The sequence below is a fragment of the Phacochoerus africanus genome, chromosome 2, assembly GCF_016906955.1.
Source record: "Phacochoerus africanus isolate WHEZ1 chromosome 2, ROS_Pafr_v1, whole genome shotgun sequence".
Taxonomy (NCBI): domain Eukaryota; kingdom Metazoa; phylum Chordata; class Mammalia; order Artiodactyla; family Suidae; genus Phacochoerus; species Phacochoerus africanus.
In genome coordinates, this window is record NC_062545.1 from 207,618,938 (window position 1) to 207,640,344 (window position 21,407).

Genomic DNA, 21,407 nt, shown 5'->3' on the forward strand with positions numbered 1-21,407 from the left:
TCTATCAAATCCATATGGTCTTATGTTTCATTTAAGGCCACTGTTTCCTTATTAACTTTTTGCCTGAACTAGCCACTGATGAAAATGGGGTATTAAAGTCCCCTATTATCATTGTTCCCATCAGTTGCTCCTCTTAGGTGTATTAACAAATGTTCTATATATTGTGATACTTTTATGTTAGCTGCATATATATAAATAAATAATATCTTCTTGATAAAATTGTCCCTTTTATCATTGTATACTGTCAAAAGTAGACTCCTGTTATCTTTTTTGGCTTAAAGCCTATTTTGTCTGACATTAGCATGGCTACACCCAATTCTTTCAGCTGCCATTTGCTTGAAGTATTGTATTCAATCCCTTTACTTTTACCTTGTATTTGACATTAGAGTCTCCTGGAGACAGAATATAGTTGAGACTTGTTTATTAATGCATCCAGTCACCCCATGTCTTTTGATTGGTATATTCAATCTATTTACATTTAGCCTTATAACTAAGGAATGAGAATTAAGCACTGCATTTTACCTTTTGTTTTCTGGATGCTCTATATCTCCATCATTTTGTTTACTTCCTCCCTTTTCATTTTCTCAAATTACCCCTTTATACATTTTGAGTTTGTTACCAAATTGAAGCTGCTATAGTTACTTTTTCTACTTTCCTCCCATTAAGTTTTATGCTATAATAAAGTGTTTAAAAACCTATTCTTATAAAGAGTTATAATTTTCTAATTCTATTTATTACCTTGATCAAACTTTTGTGTACTTTTACTTGTTTTTTTTCTGGTAGAAGAGCACCTACCTTTCAATATTCTTGTAAGGCAGGTCTAGGGTTGATGCATTCCCTCAGCTTCTATTTGTCTGAGAAAAATTTCTTCTCCTTCATTTCTGAATGATGACTTTGCTGGGTGACAGTTTTTATCTTTCAGTATTTTGAGACTGTCATTCCACTCCCTGTAGGCCCCTGGAGTTTTTGCTAAGAAATCTGCTGACTGGAGTGCCCATCATGGCTCAGCAGAAATGAATCTGACTAGTATCCATGAGGATTCAGGTTCAATCCCTGGCCTCACTCCATGGGTTAAGGATCTGTAGTTGCTATGAGCTGTGGTTGGATCCCATGGTGCTGTGGCTGTGGTGCAGGCTGGCAGCTGCAGCTCAATTTGACCCCTAGCCTGGGAACTTCCATATGCTGCAAGTGTGGCCCTGAGCAAAAAGAAAAAAAGAAAGAAAGAAAGAAAGAAATCTGCTGATAGCCTAATGGGGGTTCCTTTGTAAGTTATCACTCTTTTTTCCCCTGGCTAAATTTCAAGTTCTTCCTTTGTCACTGACGTGTGTGTGTGTGTGTGTGTGTGTGTGTGTGTGTGAGAGAGAGAGAGAGAGACTAACTTTTGAAAATTTTAATATAATGTAACTTGGAGAAGTTTTTCCATTGAGACAATTAGTTGTTCTCTCAGCCTCACAGATTTGGGTATCCAGTTCCTTCTCCACATTTGGGAAGCTCTCAATTATTATCTCATATATATAATGATTTTTTTCCATTATAGATGATTTACAGTGTTCTGTCAATTTTCTACTGTACAGCATGGTGACCCAGTTACACAGTCATGTATGCATTCCTTTTTCTCACATTATCATGTTCCATCATAAGTGACTAGACATAGTTCCCAGTGCATAAATTCTCTGTTCCCCTCTCTTTTTCTTCTCCTTTTGGAAGTCTTGAATAGCTTTAGAATTTCCTCATTTTTAATATCTCAATCCTCTTTCTTCTTCTACTCATCATTTCTAGATTTCTATCTTTGAGCTCCCTAATTCTCTCTTCACTATAGTCTGATCTATATCCAATGCTTTCTAATGCATTCTTCATCTCATTTATTGACTTCTTCAACTTCAGAATTTGTTTGGTTCTTTTTTTTTCAGTTTCAACTGTTTGGTAAATTATTCCTCCTGTTCATTAATTTTATTCCTGAGCTCAGTGAACCTTTATGAGTCTTCCCATAGCCAGCTGAGTTTCTTCACAGCAGCTCTTTTTAATTCTGTATCAATCAGACTGAAATGTCCTATGAATTTAAGTACAGTTTCTTGGGAACTGTCATTTTATTTCTGTAATATAGTGTTACTGTGGTTTATCACAGTGCTTGATAATTTGTTCCTCTGCTGGTGAATTTAAAGTAATACCTTTCTGCTTGATTCTAACAATTCAACAGGTTAGAAATTAGAGGTCTTTCTTTTTAAGTCCAGTAGGTGGCAATACAGCTCAAGTTTTGAGTTTCTCTTACCTGAGCTACCTCTGGTTATATCTGAGAGTCTGAACTTTCCATGCTTCACTGCCTCTATCAGAGGTGTGGCCTTTTGGCTTCATTACCACTTTCTGTAACTCTGGGGTCACTGGTACCTTGCTTCCACCAGTGATGCAGTTGTTGCTGCCTGGGGCTCTGGGATAGTGGGCTCTTCCTTGAAGTATAGGATTCCCAGTCAAAGGCTCCACTGCCATGGGGGAAGAGGCAGGGGAGTCACTGTCCTGAAGGTGCCTCTGTGGTGTTCAGCATTGTAAGCTCCACCATTAAAGGTGTGCACGTATGGGGCTGGCATCATGGGTACCTCAACGGCAAGAGGGGTGGGATACCAGGCCCCAGTACTGCTGCTGTCCAATTGCCTGCAGCTATAGGAACCACTGTGGCCAGGAGGCTGGAGTCTTATGCACCATCTTCCCTGCCACTGCCAGGTTCTCTGGGGTTGTAGACTCAGTTGTTGTGGCTGATGGACCAGTATTTCAAGCATGCCTCTACTGTTCCCTTGATTCTGCACCTTCTATGTCTTCCAGTCAACTGACTTTAGATGCACAGGTGTGTAGAATTCTCTAGCATCCTGGTATGTTGGGCAGAGACATCTTTGTTGTGTTCTGGATGTTTTAGTGCATGTAAATTAAAGGAGAAAAACAAAGATAGCTTTTGGCTCTGCCATGGTGCTGACTTTATTCCACCCAGCATATTACTTTAAATATACATTCTTCAACAAAAAACTACAATATTTAAAGAGGTGTCACTGATAAAAAAAAAGCAGGCAACAGAAACTGCCTATGAGAGACCCAGATAACAGACTTCAAAAGAGTCATTATAAATATAATTAAGAAACAAAAGAAAATTATGCTTCGAAAAGTATCATATCTTTAAAAAAAAGTAAAATTACAATGTCTCATCCAATAGAAAATACCAATAAAGTAATATAAATTATTCTGAAACATTCAACTGGAATTCTGGTGCTAAAAGTTACAATAGCTAAAGTAAAAAAAAAAAAAAAAAACCATACACACATCCCCCCCTCCTCAAAAAAACCCTCAATAGAAGAATTCAACATTTAATATGAACTGACAGGAAAAAGAACAACAACAACAAAAAAAAAAACTTGAAGGTATATCAAGAAAAAAGAATAATAAAAATTTAGCCTCAGAGAAATATTGGACACCACTAAATGCACCAATATAAGCATAATGGGACTACGAGAAGGAGGGGCAATAAAAGAAGGAAGACAAAAAATACTCAAATAAATAATAGCTGCAAACTACCAAATAATGATGAAAAACATTAATCTACACACCCAATAAGCTCAACAAACTACAAGTACCATCTATACTTACAGAGATCCACAAACAGAAACATCATAGTAAAAAAGCTAGAGGCAAAGACAAGGAGATACTCTAAGAAAGCACAAGAGAAAATGACTCATCATTTCCAAGATATTTCAATAAGATTAGTAACTGACTTTTTGAAAATAATGGAAAGTAGAGACAGTGAGATAGCATATTCAAAATGTTCAAAGAAAAATACTGCCAATACAAAAAACTATATCCAGTAAAGTTATCACGTACAAATGAAGGCAATTAGTGACACTAAAAAAAAATGGAGAGTATGCAGCACCAAGCACTCTTGCCCTGGCAGAAACATCAGGAAAAAACAGCAGAAACTGTCAGAGCCAATGTTTGAAAAACTCTAGGAAGCATTCAAAATTTTATAATAACCAAGAAAATGCTAAACTAACCAAAAAAAAAAAAAAGCAGCTTAAGAACTGGATAAAATATTTGTGAAGATTTCACTTGCCCTTCCCTACCTTATACTCTTAAAGCCAAGAATCTTACAACAGTGGAATTCATATAGTGGTAGCAGCCAGTGTTCCTGGTTTGGGAGAGAGTAGAAAAGACTTTCCTAGCAAACTATTGTATGTGTCTATTCTAATCTAGCAAGGGGCTACCTGAAAAAATGATGCAAAGTGATCATCTCTGACCTGATTGGGAACACAGACTGGAAGAGTGGAGAATATGGCTCAAAAATGTCACAAGATTAACTAATAAATCACAGATGCCTAAGGCAAAAGATGACTGGTTGAGATACACAATAGAATGCTTAAAGCATGGGAGTAAAAGCTGTGGGAAATTTTTTGGGAGATTAAGACATTCAAAAATACCCATGCATATCAGCGAGTTTAGAAACCCATACATATGCTCGGAGAAATATGCTTTTTAGTGCAAGTTATTATTGGATAATATTAAAGGAATGTCCAATCACAGAGCCAACATACAAAGATTAGGAGAAGAATTTGTTTGTATCTCTGTGTTGTGTATTTTCTCTGTTGTTGTTCTTGTTTTAGCGCCTTGAAAAATTCTGTCATGCAAGGAGCAGAAAAAATCTAAAGGACAGAGACTTCAGTGAAGGCACAGAACAAGGAATAAGGACTTCGCAAAACAGATTGAAAGATTAAACAAAAAGACTGCCTCAGCCTTCAACAATTAAAAAAGCAGTAGTCTTCAGAAGGGATAGGATCTGATTTCCAAAGTTACCACATTATATACTTATTACCACAAATGCCCAACTTTCAACAATAAGAACAAATCATAAGGCATACTAAGAAATAAGTAATTACGGTCCATTCAAAAGACCACATAAATTAGTAAAACCTATCCCTGAGGAACCCCAGGCATCAGACTTATTTATAAGTCAAAAACCTTAAAACAACTATCTTTTTATATTGCCTATGCCCACAGCATGCATAAGTACCTGGGCCAGGGACTGAACCCATGTCAAAGCAGCAACTCAAGCAACAACAATGACAATGTCAGAGCTCCCAGGGAATTTCTAAAACTATCTTAAATGTACTCAAGGAGTTTAAGAAAAATACATTAAAAAAAAAAGCAAAAGAAAATCAGAAAAAAAGTGTTTAAATTAAAATACCAATAAAGAGTTTGAAATTATAAAATGGATCAAAAAGTCCCAGAGCTAAGTATAATAACAAAAATGGATAATTCATCAGAGGGTTCTGTAACAGTCATGCTCAGGCAGAAGAAAGAATCAGAAAACGTGAAGACAGAACAATTAAAATTATTGAATCTGTGGTACCTTGGTAGCCCAATCGGTTAAGAATCCAGCATAGTATCACTATTGTGGCTCACATGACTGCCGTGATGCAGGTTTGGTCTGTGGCCTAGGAATTTTTACATGCCACAGGCACAGGTGAAAAGAAAAATTACTGAAACTCAGCAGCAGAAAGAAGAATGAAGAAAAGTAAACAGGGCACATGGGAACAGTGGGCTATCATTAAGCAGACCAACATATATATTATGTAAGTCCTAAAAGTAGAAAAGACAGTAAAGGGAGCAGAAACAACACTGAAGAAATAACAGCTAAAAACTTCCCAATTTTGATGAAAGACACGTATCTATAAAATCAAAAATAACAACAAATTCTAAGTAACATCAACTGAAAGAAACCCACACTAAGATATACTATTAAAAAAAACTTCTGAAATTCAGCCAAAAACAGTCTTAAAAGCAATAAAAGAGAATGACTTGAAACATACATAGGATTATTAATGAAATTAACATCTAATTTCTCATCAGAAATCATGGAGGCCAGAAGGCAGTGGGATAATGCATTTAAGTATTGAAAGAAAAAAAAAAAAAAACTGTCAGGGAGTTCCTTCATGGTGCAGTGGAAACAAATCCAATTAGTATCCATGAGGACATGGGTTCAATCCCTGGCCTTGCTCAGTGGGTCAGGGATCTGGCATTGCCTTGAGCTGTGGTATAGGTCATAGACACAGTTCAGATCTCTCGTTGCTGTGGCTGTGGCAAAGGCCAGCAGCTGTAGGTCCAATTCGACCCCTACCCTGGGAACTTCCATATGACACAGGTACCCCTATGCCCAGCCAAATTATCTTTCAAATATTAAAGAGTAATTAAGAAATCTATAGATAAACAAAAGCTTAAGGAGTTATTAAATCTGACCTATAAAAAATGCTAATGGAAATCTTTCAGATGGAAATGAAAGATTGCAAGATGGTAACTCAAAACCATGTGAAGAAATGGTAAATACATGGGCAAATATAAACCCCAGTATTGTTGTATATTTCGTCTGTATCTCAACTTTTTCTTTCTCACATAATCTCAAAGACAAACACATAAAAAATTATAAGTCTATGTTATAGAGCACATATTTTATAAAGATATAACTTGTGACAACAACAACTTCAAGTGTAGGGAAAAGGCAATATAGGAAAAGAGTTTTGTGTGTTAAGTCAAGTCAGTATAAATTCAAATTATATTGTTATAAGTTTAGAATGTAAATGTAATCTTCATGGTAACCACGAAGAAAATATCAAAAGAACATATATCCCCAAATGAGAAGGGAATCAAAATGTGCCACCTAAAAAAATAAATAAATAAACTAAACACAAAGGAAGACAGTAATCGAGAAAATAAGGGGGAGTTCCCATCATGGCTCAGCAGAAACCAATCTGACTAGCATCCATGAGGACATGAGGACACAGATTCAATCCCTGACCTGGCTCAGTGGGTTGTGGATCCAGCATTGCCGTGAACTGTGGTGTAGGTCACAGCTGAGGCTTGGATCCCACATTGCTGTGGCTGTGGTGTCGGCTGGCAGCTGTAGCTCTGATTAAACCCCTAGCCTGGGAACCTCCATATGCTGTGGGTGCAGCCCTAAAAAGCAAAAAAAAAAAGAAAAGAAAAAGAAAAGAAGGGACAAAAAAATCTATTGGACATACAGTAAACAAGTAATAAGGTGGCAGAAGTTAGTCTTTACTTACCAGTAAGTTATTTAAATGCACATGAATTAAACTCTCCAATCAAGGGGCAGAGATTGACATAATGGCTAAAGAAAACATCCTTTAACTAATTATATTTTGTTTAAAATAGACTATTAGATCCAAAGACACACAAAAAAAGATTGAAAGTGAAAGGATGAGGAAAGATATTTCATGAAAATAATAATAAAAAGAGAGCTGAGATGAACATAAGAATATGGGACAAAATAGTCTAAGAATATTGGACAAAAAAATTTTTAAAGAGACAAAAAAAGGGCATTATATACTGATCAGTGAGTCAATTCATCAAGAAGATGTAACCAGTATAAATATACATGCACCAAAAGCAGAGCTCTATAATATATAAAGTACCTAGTTATAGGGAAATAGAGTTTTACAGTAATAGTTGGAGAATTCAATAGTCCACATAGATAGTAACTAAAGATATGAAGAGCCTGAAAAACACTATAAACCAAGTATACCTAACATATACATATGAAACATTCTAAACTGAAACAGCAGAATACACATTTTTCTTAAGTACACATGGAACATTCCCCCTATCAGATTGTATGTTAAGCCACAAAAAGCTGTCAATAAATGTTAAGATATTAAAATCATACAAAGTATCTTCTCCAACAACAGTAGAATGGAGCTAGAACCCAATAACAGAAAGAATATTGAAAAATTCAAAATATATGTAAATTAAACAATGCACTCTTAAACAGCCAATAAGTCAAAGAAAAAAATCATAAGAGAATCAGAAAACACTCAAAGACAACTGAAAACAAAAACATAAAAATTACAGGCTATAGCAAAGGCAATGTTCAGAAGGAAACATATTACTGTAAATGCCTATACTAAAAAAGACAACGTATGTCAAATCAATAATGTAATTTCTTTTTTACCTTAAAGAAATAGAAAAGAATAGCAAAGTACCCAAAAAAGAAGGAAATAATAAATATTATTGTAGAAATATTTTTAAAGGTACAACAACAAAAAATAACCAACTAAAGCAAAAGCTGACTCCTTGAAAAGAACAACAAAATTAATCTTTAGCTAGAATGACAAAGGAAAAGAGAAAAAAGATATAAGTAACTAAATCAGAAGTGAAAGTAAAGTCACTACTACTAACTAAACAGAAATAAAACACATGACTAGGGAATACTATTAACAGTTGTCCATCAACAAATTAGATAATCTAGCTGAAAAAGACAATTCCTACAAACACACAAAATACTCAAACTGACTCAAGAATAAATAAAACAACTTAGCAGACCCATAAGGAGAAGACGTTGAATCAGTTATCAAAACCTCAAAACAGAAAATTCCAGGACCATATGGCTTCACTGGTAATTCACACAAAACATTTTTAAATAATTAATACTGATCCTTTTCAAATTCTTTCAAAAAATAAAAGGGAGGGTAAATTTCCTAATTCATTCTATAAGGCTAGAATTATCCTGACACCAAAGCTGGAAAAAGATAAAGATATACCATCAGCATAAGGTTGATTTAACATCCAAATAGAATGAAAGACAAAAAACAACATAAACATTTCAAAAGATACAGAAAAAAAAATTGCCAAAATCCAAACCCTTTCATGATTTAAAAAAAAGTTAAAAAACTAAAAAATTTTTAAAAACCCTAGGAATAGAAGGGAACTTCATCAAATTGATACAGTCCAGAAAAAAAAAAAATCCTTTCCTTCTGAGATCAGGAAGAACACACAGATTTCTACTCTCTCTTTTCCTATTGAACTTTGTACTAGAGGTTCTACAATCAGGGCAAAAAGCAATAAAATGAGATCAAAGGCATCCAAAAAATTAAAAAAAAAAAAAAACAACTAGGTGTTCACTCCATGGCTCAGCTGTTAACGAATCTGACTAGCATCCCTGAGGACACAGGTTCAATCCTTGGCCTTGCTCTCAGTGGGTTAAGGATCCAGCACTGCCTTGAGCTGTGGTGTAGGTCGCAGATGAGGCTCAGATTCCGAGTTGCAGTGGCGAAGGCCAGCAGCTATAGCTCCAATTCGACCCTTAGCCTGGGAACCCCCATGCACCACGAGTGTGGCCCTAAAAAGCAAAAAAACATCTACTTATAGATGACATTATTTTACACACAGAAAATTCTAAGGAATCAACCTGCTTAGCTAAGCTACAAGATATAAAACATACAAAAATTGTTTATTTATATATTATGAATGAACCATTCAAAAAGGAAATGAAGAAATAATTCCACTTAGAATAACAAAAAATCCTAAATATTTAGGAATGTATGTACCCAAAGAAGTGCAAAGTTACAGCCTGAAAACTATAACACATTTTTGAAAGAAATTAAAGTTTCTAAATAAATGAAACATCCCATGTTGATGGGTCAGTTATAATATTAAGATGGTAACCAAATTGATCTTCTGATTCAATACAATCTCTACTAAAATAATGTCAGCTTGCTTTTCTTGCAATAAATGGAAAAGCTGATTCTAAATTTCATACAGAAATGCAAGAGACACAGAAATAGCCAACCTTTAAAAAGAAGAATAAATTTGGAGGACACACAAATCCCAATTGTAAAACTTACTATAAGTCTACAATAATCAATACAGTGTAGCATAGGCATGAAGATAAATGTACTGGTCAAAGGAACAGAAGTGAGGTCCAGAAATAAATCTTTATACGTATAGTCAATTGATTTTCAATAAACATGCTAGAATAAATTCAGTAGAGGAAGAATACTCTTTCTCAACAAATGGTGCTGAGACAACTGAATAACACATGCAAAAGAATGAAGTTGGATTCCTACCAAACATCATATTCAAAAATTAATTTAAAATAGGAGTTCCTATTGTGGCTCAGTGGGAACAAACTCAACTAGTATCCATAAAAATACGGGTTCGATACCTGGCCTTGCTCAGTGGGTTAGGGATCCAGCATTGCCATGAGCTGTGGTGTAGGCTGCATATGCAGCTCTGATCTGGTGTGGCTGTGGAGTAGGCTAGAGCTGCAGCTCCAATTCAACCTCTAGTCTGAGAACTCCCATATGCCACAGGTATGTACCTAAAAATAAATAAAAAATAATAATAATTCAAAATATACCAAAAAACTAAATGTAAGAAATAAAATTTATAAGAAAACATAGGTCTTCATCTTCATGATCTTGGATTAGGCCAAAGTTTCTCAGATCCATATCTGAAATGCATCTGAGAATGCCCAAAAGCATGCAACAAAAGAAAAAGTAGATAAGTTAAATATCAAAATTTTAAACTTTTTTCTTTCAAATAATACCATTAAGGAAGTCAGGAGTTCCTGTCGTGGCTCAGCAGGTTAAGAACCTGACTAGTATTCATGAGGATGCAGGTTCAGTCCCTGGCCTCGCTCAGTGGGTTAGGGATCCGATATTGCCATGAGCTATAGCATAGGTAGCAGACGTTCTTGGATCCCCCATTTGTGAACTAGCCTAGGAACTTCTTCATGCTGCAAGCGAAGCCCTACTAAAAAAAAAAAAAAAAAAAAAAAAAAAGGAAGTAAAAAAGAGAATTACAGACAACAGTTCCAAATTATATAATTGAAAAAAGACTTACATTTGGAATATATACAAAAGAAACAAATAATGAATACACACTTTTCAAAGACGTACAAATGGCTAATAACACATGAAAAGATAATCAAAATTATTGGTTATCAGGGAACTGCAAATCAAAACCACAAAGAGAAACCACTCACATCCACGAAAATGGCTATAATCAAAAAGATAGACAATAAGAAGTATTGACAAGGACAAAGAGAAATCAAAAACTTCAGATACCTCTATTCAGATTGTAAAATGGTGCAGCTGCTTCTGAAAACAAATTGACAGTTTCTCAAAAGGTTAAGACAGAATTAACACATGACCTGGTAATCTCACTCCTTGGTATATACCTATGATAACTGAAAATATATGTATGTATACACAAAATCTTGTACACAAATGTTTGTGGCAGCATTGTTCATAACGCAAATGCCCATCTACTTGTGATATATAAATAAAATGGAGGATAGCTATATAATGGAATATTATTCAACTGTACAAAAATGAGGTATTAATACATGCTACAACATAGATATATGCTGAAAATATTATTCTCAGTAGAAGTTGGTCACAAAAGACCATATAATTTCATTTATATGAAATATTTAGAATATATAAATCTATATAGAGAGAAAGCCCATTAGTGGTTACCTCAGCTTCCAGAGCTAAGGGTAAATGAGGAGTGGTTGTTAAAGGTTACAGGATTTCTTTTGGAGATGATGAAAATGTACTTTTCTTTATTTTAGGGCCGCACCTGCAGCATACGGAAGTTCCCAGGCCAGGCATCAAATCAAAGCTATAGCTGGCAGCATACACCACAGCCACAGCAACGTGGGATCCGAGCTGTGTCTGTGATCTACAGCACAGCTCACGGCAACGCCAGACCCTTAACCCACTGGACAAGGCCAGGGATCAAACCCACATCCTCATGGATACTAGTTGGGTTCATTTCCGCTGAGCCACAATGGGAACTCCCTTTACAAGTAATTCTGGTAATGGCTGCACAATTCTTCATAAACTAAAAATTACTGGCCTGTACATATTAGATGGATTAAACATATGGCATGTTAACTACATGCCAAAAGGAAAGAAAGGGGCAAAGTTTTCTTACTGACAACATAATTATAAAACTTATAAAAATCTAGAAAATATACACATTTTTAGAACTAATAAGACATTTGGGGAAAAAAATGTTGAAGAGGAGCTCAAGATAATTCATTAACACTACCATATTCCAGAAATAATAAACCTAATATATAATTTAAAATATTTCTTCCCAGAGTTCCCATTGTGGCTCAGCAGAAACGAATCTGACTAGTATCCATGAGGATGCAGGTTCCACCCCTGGCCTCGCTTAGTGGGTTAAGGATCTAGTGTTGCCATGAGCTATGGTATAGGTCGCAGATCTGCTTGGATACGGCTTGGATCTGGTATTGCTGTGGCTATGGTGCAGGCTGGCAGCTGTAGCTCTGATTAGGTCCCTAGCCTGGGAACCTCCACATACTGTGGGTGTGGCCTTAAAAAAAAATTGAGGTAAAATGCTTCTCCCCATAATACAGTATTTTTATAATGCATTAGTAGCTTTGAATAAATCAAATAAAAGTGAACAATGTCATTTTAAGAAAGTTACAAAACCTTATTCCACATTCTTAAATAGCAGAACCACAATTCTTCCAAAATTAATTCATAAATTAAATGAGGTTCCCACCTGCTAACAGAATTTTTCAGTAAAACTAATGAAATGATCCTTAAATATTATTAGATAATAAAGAGGCACATACAGGGCTCATGACTTAGAAGAAGAACAATAAAGAAGCCAACCACCCTACCAAATAATGAGTGAAATTATAAACTACAACACCTAAAACCTTGAAAATAATAAAAAATCCAGAAACAAACTCCTACACACTACACACATAGAAACTCAGAGATGTGAGAGAGGCTGCATCACAAATCAATCTACTCTGAGTAAATGATATGGAACACCACACCCCCAAATAAATTCTAAATAGATTAAAGATTTTAGGGTAGGGAAAAATTTAGAATGTAAGACTTCTAAAGCAAAAATATTAGAAAATAATAAAAATGACTCCATAAAAACTCATGAATTTTTGAACATCTAATTCACTTATCCAAAATTCGGAGAACAGAAGCTATTTGCAATATACACAACAAAGTACTGCTATCCAGAATAAAGAATGCTTACAAATTAATAAGAAAAGACAAAAACTCTAATAGGAAAAAGGTCAAAGAACTAGTATCATAGTAAATCACAGAATGGATAATTTGAATGGCAAATAAGGAAATTATTTAATGAAATTATCATCAAAACATCAGGTAGCTATGAACTAACACAAAGAACACCAACTTAACCCTTATCACACTACCAAATTGTTTAAAGGGTGTGGAGAAGTATAAACTGATGTAAAAATTATAAAAACAAATGACAGAATTCTCTCAATGGTTCAGTCATTTCCTGATCTTACACTAACAGATTTAACATATTTCCTTAAATATCTGCAATGAATAGATTCACACACTCAGAATCCTTTCTTCTCTAAATGAACTAATCATGCACACATGCATACACTCACACACACATTTAGACACACATATCCATACTTTCTATATTTTAATAACACATAAATACAAGTATACTTATTATTTATATGCTCTTTTCAAGCATGCGTACATAGAGGAACTACCATATTTACTAGCACTAAAATTTGTTTGGGGCCCTTTCAACAAAATCTACCTTGAAATTCAATGGGAAAAAAGATACCTGAAATCCAATGGGAAAAAAAAGAACAAAAACATTCTCAAGACCAAGAGAAAGCCACAAAAATATTATTTTGAAAAATACTGATCAAAAAGAATGTAATAATATTATAAAGGTTGATTTTACATTTTATCTTCTATAAAAATAAAACTTTATCTCTCAAACCAAAGAAACATATATAAGTATTTTTAACTGTTTTGTGCTTTTTTTTCAATATTCCATTTTTTAAATGACCTGGAAAATAGTTTTAAAAAGCATACTGAAATGAATTCTAACTATATTTATAAATTTAAGCCCTAACTGAAAAAAGCCAAAATTCTTAATTCTAAATATTTTTTTCAAAACATGTTTTATTTCAAAATGCAATAGCCTTTATTTTTTAATGATTACATTTTAGATAAGTATTTGAAGTCAGTTTCCTGCTTTGCAACATCAATTTTTAAAAAGCTGTGGGTCTTAAGTGAAGGAATATAAATTAATGCTAGTCCCCACTGGTGGATTTGAATATATAACTTGTTATTTAAAGAAAATAAAACTTCCTATAAGAAGTTAGATCGAAAATAACGGCACAGATTCCATTCTCATTGCATACCTTTATTTTTGCATCGATGCTACATTTTTCTTTTCGCCAATGTGCTTCCTGCTTCCTCAGTTTCTCCAGGTCATTTACCAGGTCAGCGCAGTGGGTACTTAATTTCTCATTTTCCTCCTTCAGATTTTTTATAACCAGTCTGTTTTGTTCATCCTTATTCTGTACACACTCCTTACTGTCCTGTACAACAGTACCACAAGGGCCAATAAACAAAACAGAACACGAAAAAAAAAAAAAAAAAAAGGTGAGAACTAATCAGCAAATATAAACTGCAATTTTACCCTCATAGCAGCTTCTTCTATATTTGATGGCCAAGGTCACCTGTATACTTTTATTGGCCTCTTTTCATGCAGGTGGATGGGTCATATTTTTTCACTGGATGACAGCTTTGATGAGTACACATTTGCAAAGAGCCCATTAATTGATCAAGCTGCCTTTGATGCTGTCCCCAGCTATTTTTGAGACCCACACAGACATATCCTCCCAGACCTGGGTTTTATCAATTAATAATGCCAGTCCCATCAGAATCTAATTACAAGAAGCCACATATTCACACTCCTACTTTCTTAGCTCCATTTCCATCATTAACTATTTATCTGAAAGTTATAAAGCTTGGAGTCTTAGCTTTAAAGCATCTTTCTCAGAGTTTTTGCATGTGAGAAAACTGTATGGTACAGCAGGGCCTAAGGCAATTTTTCCTCCAAGCTTGTCACTTTCTGTGCCACAAAGGCTGACAAAGCTTAAAGTAGGACTTCAAAGAAATAGTACTGTAAAACTATGTACAAGTCAACACACCTTAACTTCTTGACTTTTATCTTTAAATTTCTTCTGTAAGTCACTGAATTCTTTCCTTAAGAAAGCATTTTCTTCATCTACTGCAATCTTCCGTTTTACAAGGTCATTTATTTCCTGTTTTAGTCCTGATTCTCTCTATGGGGAAAAAACAATATTACTGATAAACTGGTATTTCTAGGAAAAAATTATTTCATGTTAAAAGTTTCAGGTTTGAAAAATTGTATTAGAATTAACTAGCTTTCATAAAATCATCCATTATCACAATTCTCATTTTCTGTGACATGTTAATAGATTTTCAAGTAAAATGTACAAATATGGTACCTACTTAGTAGTTTCAGATGAAGAACATATGAAAACTAGACACCAAATATTAAGCCACATTTAGAAAGCCAAATTTTCAGATTAAGTTGCGTAATAGGAAAAAGCAAAATTTTATAAAACACACCAGTTAAAGAAAATGCATATGTAGCTAAAATAAGGATTACCCTCTTATCTGAGTATCATTTGGAAGAGAACATTTTTTAGAGAAACAATTAAGAGTTCTGTGAAAACATTAACAATTTTAAAGAATGAAAAATAGCAAGTTTGGGTATCAAGAATATCTTGCTCTGTAGAAGGGATATTCAGAATATAAAAACCTGCCATAATTTTTAACTGAATATTCTTCTCACCTGCCAGAGATACCTAAATGATATCTAATTGGAAGCTGTAGCCATGATTCAATTCTTAGTTTCCCTCTTCTCAAATTTTTATAACTTTTCCCTGAGAAAATTCACCCACTCTTTTGGTTTCTGCTCTCTCTCTAAGCGAGTACTAAATTCATAATTCAACCCCAACTCTCTCCCAATCACCAACCCCACATTTCCAGTTTTCTATAAAATGCTTCCATATATGAATTATGTCCTACCACCTCAAACTAACATGCTGAAACTTATACCCATGTCTTGATATTAACTCTTTCCTAAACTTATTCAGCTTTTCTCAATCCATTCATTTTGTTCAATTAATAGCTGAAACTAATATCGCCTAATTTTTTTGCATTATTTACTGTAGGATTTCTATTTTATTTAAATATTATTAAACTCATATTTGATACATGCTTTGCTATATTTTTACCTTATATATGGTAAGGACAACTATATTACATGAAACTTTTATTTCTTCTGTGGGTATACTGGGTCATGAAAAAAATTTATTTTTTTCCAGTGTGGGGATCATATTAATAAAACATTATTTTAATAGTATATAACAATATAAATATCATAGAATAAAATATAACATATTTTAAATAAAAGATTATTTATATTTAAAGGTGACATTACTAAGTCATAGGCTTCAAGAGTCCTCATGGCTCTCTATCTGCACCAATATTTGAATTTCAGGGTTGGTAAATTTTTACAAATGAGATATAAATGGGACCTCAATACAGTTTCAATTTTTATTTCCTATTTTAATTATTATGAAATATCAAAATATATTTGACATTAATCAAACAGCATAAAAACAGATGCATAAATATGGTCCATTTACAATTCATAGCCCATTTTGCTATTCTCATCTACATCCTTCAAGATTCAATTTTCATCTTTCTATGAAGCCTTCCCCAACTATCACAGTAAACTCTGCTATTTCTAAATTTCGGTATTGCCTACATTATTCATTTGACACATAACTACATATAGCCCTTACTGATTATCTATGCAGTCATACCTATCTCCCAAACTAGATTTTAGTATTTATGAGAGGTTAACAGTGAATGAAAAAATCAATCTTGAGAACACTAAGACTGTACATTATCTACAGGCCTATCCTTTGAAAAGAGAACTAACAAAAACTGAACATCCTCATCTCTTCTAGACATTATTTAGACTTTAGGAAGGTAAGAACACTAAGCCAAATGATTTAAGTTTTAGAAGGATTTGCCCATTAATGTAAGCTAAACTTAACAGGAACTGACAGTTAAACAACACCAGTAGCAAGCCTTTTAATGAAAATTAGTTCATAATTAAAATGCTGGCATTTGAGTGAATTTAGTAATCCACAGGACAAATAAAGACTTAATTTTATTATTTTGGCCTCATCTGTGGCATACGTAAGTTCCCAGGCCAGGGAATGAATCTGAAACCTATGCCACAGCTACAGCAATGCCAGATAGTTAACCCACTGCAATAGGCCAGGGATCAAACTTGTGCCTCTGCAGTGACCCAAGCCACTGCAGTTGGATCCTTAACCCACTGCACCACAGCAGGAACTCCTAAACTTAATTTTTAAATAAAAACATATAATACAGTGGGAAATTAATTAACCTAAACTATCAAATTTTGATTATTCATTTGATAAATTTGACATTATATATCATAATCACTAAAGTAATGCGTTCAACTTCCAATGGAAGAAAACCGATAAACTCTCAAAGATTTGCTAAATTTTGTATATTTTTTTCCTAATAAAATGTACTCTGGGGAGTTCCTGTCATGGCTCAGTGGTTAACGAATCCGACTAGGAACCATGAGGTTGCGGGTTCGATCCCTGGACTTGCTTAGTGGGTTAAGGATCCGGCGTTGCCATGAGCTGTGGTGTAGGTTGCAGACGCGGCTCGGATCCCGTGTTTGCTGTGGCTCTGGCGTAGGCCGGTGGCTACAGCTCCGATTCGACCCCGAGCCTGGGAACCTCCATATGCCGCAGAAGCGGCCCAAGAAATGGCAAAAAGACAAAAAAAAAAAAAAAAAAAAGAGTACCCTCGATGATCTAGTTTCTATACTGAAAGCACAAGTACATACATTTAGAATTCACTTTCTTCCTTCTTTATTGAGGTATAGGTTGATTTACAATATTACATAAGTTTCAGGTGTACAAAATAATGATTCACAATTCTTTTTTTTTTTTTCTTTTTTGCCTTTTCTAGGGCCGCTACCGCGGCATGTGGAGATTCCCAGGCTAGGGGTCTAATTGGAGCCACAGCCACCGGCCTACGCCACAGCCACAGCAACGCAAGATCCGAGCCGTGTCTGCAACCTACACTACAGCTCATGGCAACGCCAGACCTTAACCCACTGAGCAAGGGCAGGGATCAAACCCGCAACCTCATGGTTCCTAGTCAGATTTGTTAACCACTTTGCCATGACAGGAACTCCTGATTCACAATTCTTAAAGGTTATATTTGATTTATAGTTGCTGTAAAATATTGGCTATAGTCCCTGAGTAGTAGAATACATCCTTGTAGTTTATTTTATGCTTAGTAGTTTTGTATGTCTTAATCCTCTACCCTTATCTTGTCCCTCTCCCCTTTCCTCCTCCCTACTTGTAACCACTAGTTTGTTCTGTCAGTCTTTTTTTCATTCACTAGTTTATTTTTCAGATTCCACATATAAGTGATATCATACAGTACTTGTCTTTTTCTGACTTATTTCACTAAGCGCAATATTCTCCAAGTCCTAAATTTAGCTTCAGGAAACCTTTTCAACCAACTTTTCTGGATAGAGTAGAGTACATTCTTAATGATCTGGCTTGAGTTAACATTAAAATAGCAAATAGAACTCAGAGGAACCATAAAGCATCGAGGGTGACAAGAGAAAGTATGTCTGGAACAAATAATTTATTATGGATAAGCCATGAAATGAATAATTCAAATCATGATTGAAAGAGGTCTATAGATTAAGAAGAGAATGATAGTGAGTATGAAGCAGGAAAAAAAGTAGGGTGTGGTGGCAGCAGCACAGAAGACCTAAAAATCAGGCAATACTTAAGCATAGTTAATACATTATTTATATGACCTACTTTCAAATGGGCATGAAAGTTTTAACAAAAAACAGAGAAGTAATAAAACCACAATAACTAATAAAACCATGGTAAATCAAGAAAGAGGAAGTGTTGAGAGAATTAAACATAACTGAGAACCAAAAGTTACTTTTGAGCTTCCTAGAAAGTAAGGAAAAAGGAAATTATAATGTTAAAAAAATCACCTAATTAAACACAATATACTAGGTTATTAGCAGAGTCATATTATCTAATGCAATACTTGGAGAATTTATTATATGATTTATTTTATAACTAACAGTGACAAAGCTAAAGCGGTCTTAACAAAAGAAGTTATATCATAATTTCACACCATTAGCAATAAAATGTGTTATAATACTAGGTTGTTCTATGAAAGTTTTTCTGCAACTAACTAAAAAAATTGTGTATGTGTAATTTTCTAGTTATTTGACTAGACACATAGTTGAGACTTAATAAACTAAAGGAATTGTCTTTTGTTTTTTTTTTTAGGGCCACACCCATGGCATATATGGAGGGTCCCAAGCTAGGAATCCAATTGGAGCTGTAGCCACTGGCCTACACCACAGCCACAGCAACGCAGGATCTGAGCCAGGTCTGTGACCTAAACCACAGCTCACTGCAACACCACATCCCTAACCCACTGAGTGAGGCCAGGGATCAAACCCACATCCTCATGGATGCTAGTTGGGTTCGATAACCACTAAGCCACGACAGGAACTCCAAATTATCATTCCATAGACTACAAGTTTAGAAAAGTAAGAGCTATTTAACATTACTCAATGGAACAACAAAAACAAAACGGTGGCACTTTTGGCTTCCAGACCAGGACGTAGCAACTTAGAAGGTGTCTCTTCTGTTCATACAACATGAAAAAAACTGAACATACTAAAAAGCAATAGCTCTTCTTAGAACCATCAGAGAAGAGATGGTCCTGGGGCAAATTGCTATTCTCAAAATTAGAGAGATAGACAGATAGAAAGAATCGCAATTTACCTAAACAGAAACCCAGAAGCAAGAAAATTCAATGGGAACTGGGGTAGGAAAACCAAATCTGCAAATAATGCATTACTGGAGGATCAGTATTGGACATGTTTGAGAGCTAAGATGTCCAGAGGGCCCAGTCTTAGAGGAGTTCCCACACTTTCATGAGTTTTACATACATAAGCCCTGTGAGGCTGTCACAGTGAAAATCAAAGAAAAACCCCTTCCAGTTTTCCATGGGGGTTGAGAAATTAGACAGTTTCAAATATGCTCTAAGTATGTATTTCTGCCCTCAAGAGTAACTATTTTACCAGAGACTGCTGGGATTTTAGCAAAGACTAACCACCTGGAGGAAGGAAAATACCTCCAACACCCTCTGGCCTTCCTATCTTCCTGTGTTTCCTAAGGCAGCAAAAAAAGAAAAAAAAGAAAAACTGAGAAGCATTTGTGAAGGTCAGAGCCCTAGGCGCACAAGCTCACAAATACTGAGACCTAATCCTAAAACTCTAGAACACTTTCCCTCAACACCCCCACCCCTGACACCTCACAAACCACATTAATGGGATTCTATTTAATAACAAGGGAATACAACTGAAAGAACTGTATGTTTCCTATGATATTTAAGACTCTCAGAAACCCAAATAAAATAGGACACCAAAGCAAAGTTTAGCACCTGACACAGAAAGCGACAGCAAAACAGTAAACCAGCCTACCCTTACTTAGCCAGGTAAAAATAAAACCTCACACTAAAGGCCTATTTATCTCAGTATATTTTACCCATTATGCTAATTTTATCTGTCAACTTAATTAAACCATGTACCCATGATGTCCTGTTTTTGAACAAGGAGTCTAGATATTGCTGTGAATGTGTTTCCTTTAAATGTGATTAGCATTTAAATCAGGAGTCCTTGAGTAAAGCAGATAACCCCTCCATAATTCGGGGTGGCCTCATCCAGCCAATTGAAGACCTTAAGAAAAAGGACTCTTCCTCTAAGGGAAAAGAAATTTTGCCTCCAGAATGTATTTGGATTCAGTTGCCACATCAACTCTTCCCTGGGTCTCCAGCCTGCTTAAAAGCAATCCCTTCAATCTCTATCTCTGTTTCTCTCCCTTATCTTTATCGATCGATCGATCTATCTATCTATCTATCTATCTATCTTTCATCCATTAGGACTTTGGTCTTAAAATTACAAGGACTTGAATTCTGTCAACAACCTGAATAAGCTTGGAAGGCAGACTCCTCCCAAATTAAGCCTCCAGATAAAAACATAACCCAATCAAAACACCTCAATTACAAACTTACGAACTAATGAGCAAAGGACCCACCCAAACTATGCCCAGACACCTGACCCACAGTAATGTAATAAGTGCGTTCTTTCAAGGCTCTAATTTGTTACATAGTAAGAGAAAAATTAATATACCACAATGTATTTTTGTATAGATTTTATACTACAGAAAAAATGGTTATGGAACATAAATACTGGAAATCCTGACAGTATAAAAAGCACAACCAAATAGAACAGGAAATCAGCCCTCCAACTTCTCTGTAGGTTTACTTTAAAATGCAAGACAAAGAAAGACTGAATAAGTAAAAATACACTAATTTTCTCATTTTCTTATAGTGTGCAGTTAGTTGAGTGATACTATCTAGATTTTTCGGAATATGTTAGAATCAAGAACTATAGCATGCAGATAAAGACAAATATCACATGATATCACTTACGTGTGGAATCTAAAAAAGTAACACAAATGAGCTTATAAAACAGAAACAGAGTTATAGATATAAAAAAGCAAACTTTGGAGTTCCCGTCATGGCACAGTGGTTAACATC

General features: G+C 34.9%; 1 protein-coding gene across 3 annotated transcripts in view; it reads right to left on the reverse strand.

The window, feature by feature from the left end:
• The window catches only part of CNTLN (centlein), a 324,720-nt gene that overhangs the window by 219,054 nt on the left and 84,259 nt on the right, over window positions 1–21,407 (reverse strand). For all 3 annotated transcript variants that reach the window (XM_047767606.1, XM_047767607.1, XM_047767604.1), the window contains exons 4-5: window positions 14,819–14,953; window positions 14,024–14,203 (exon numbers count right to left, since the gene is read on the reverse strand). In XM_047767606.1, the coding sequence (XP_047623562.1) occupies window positions 14,024–14,203; window positions 14,819–14,953 (315 nt within the window). The remainder of the gene's footprint in view (window positions 1–14,023; window positions 14,204–14,818; window positions 14,954–21,407) is intronic.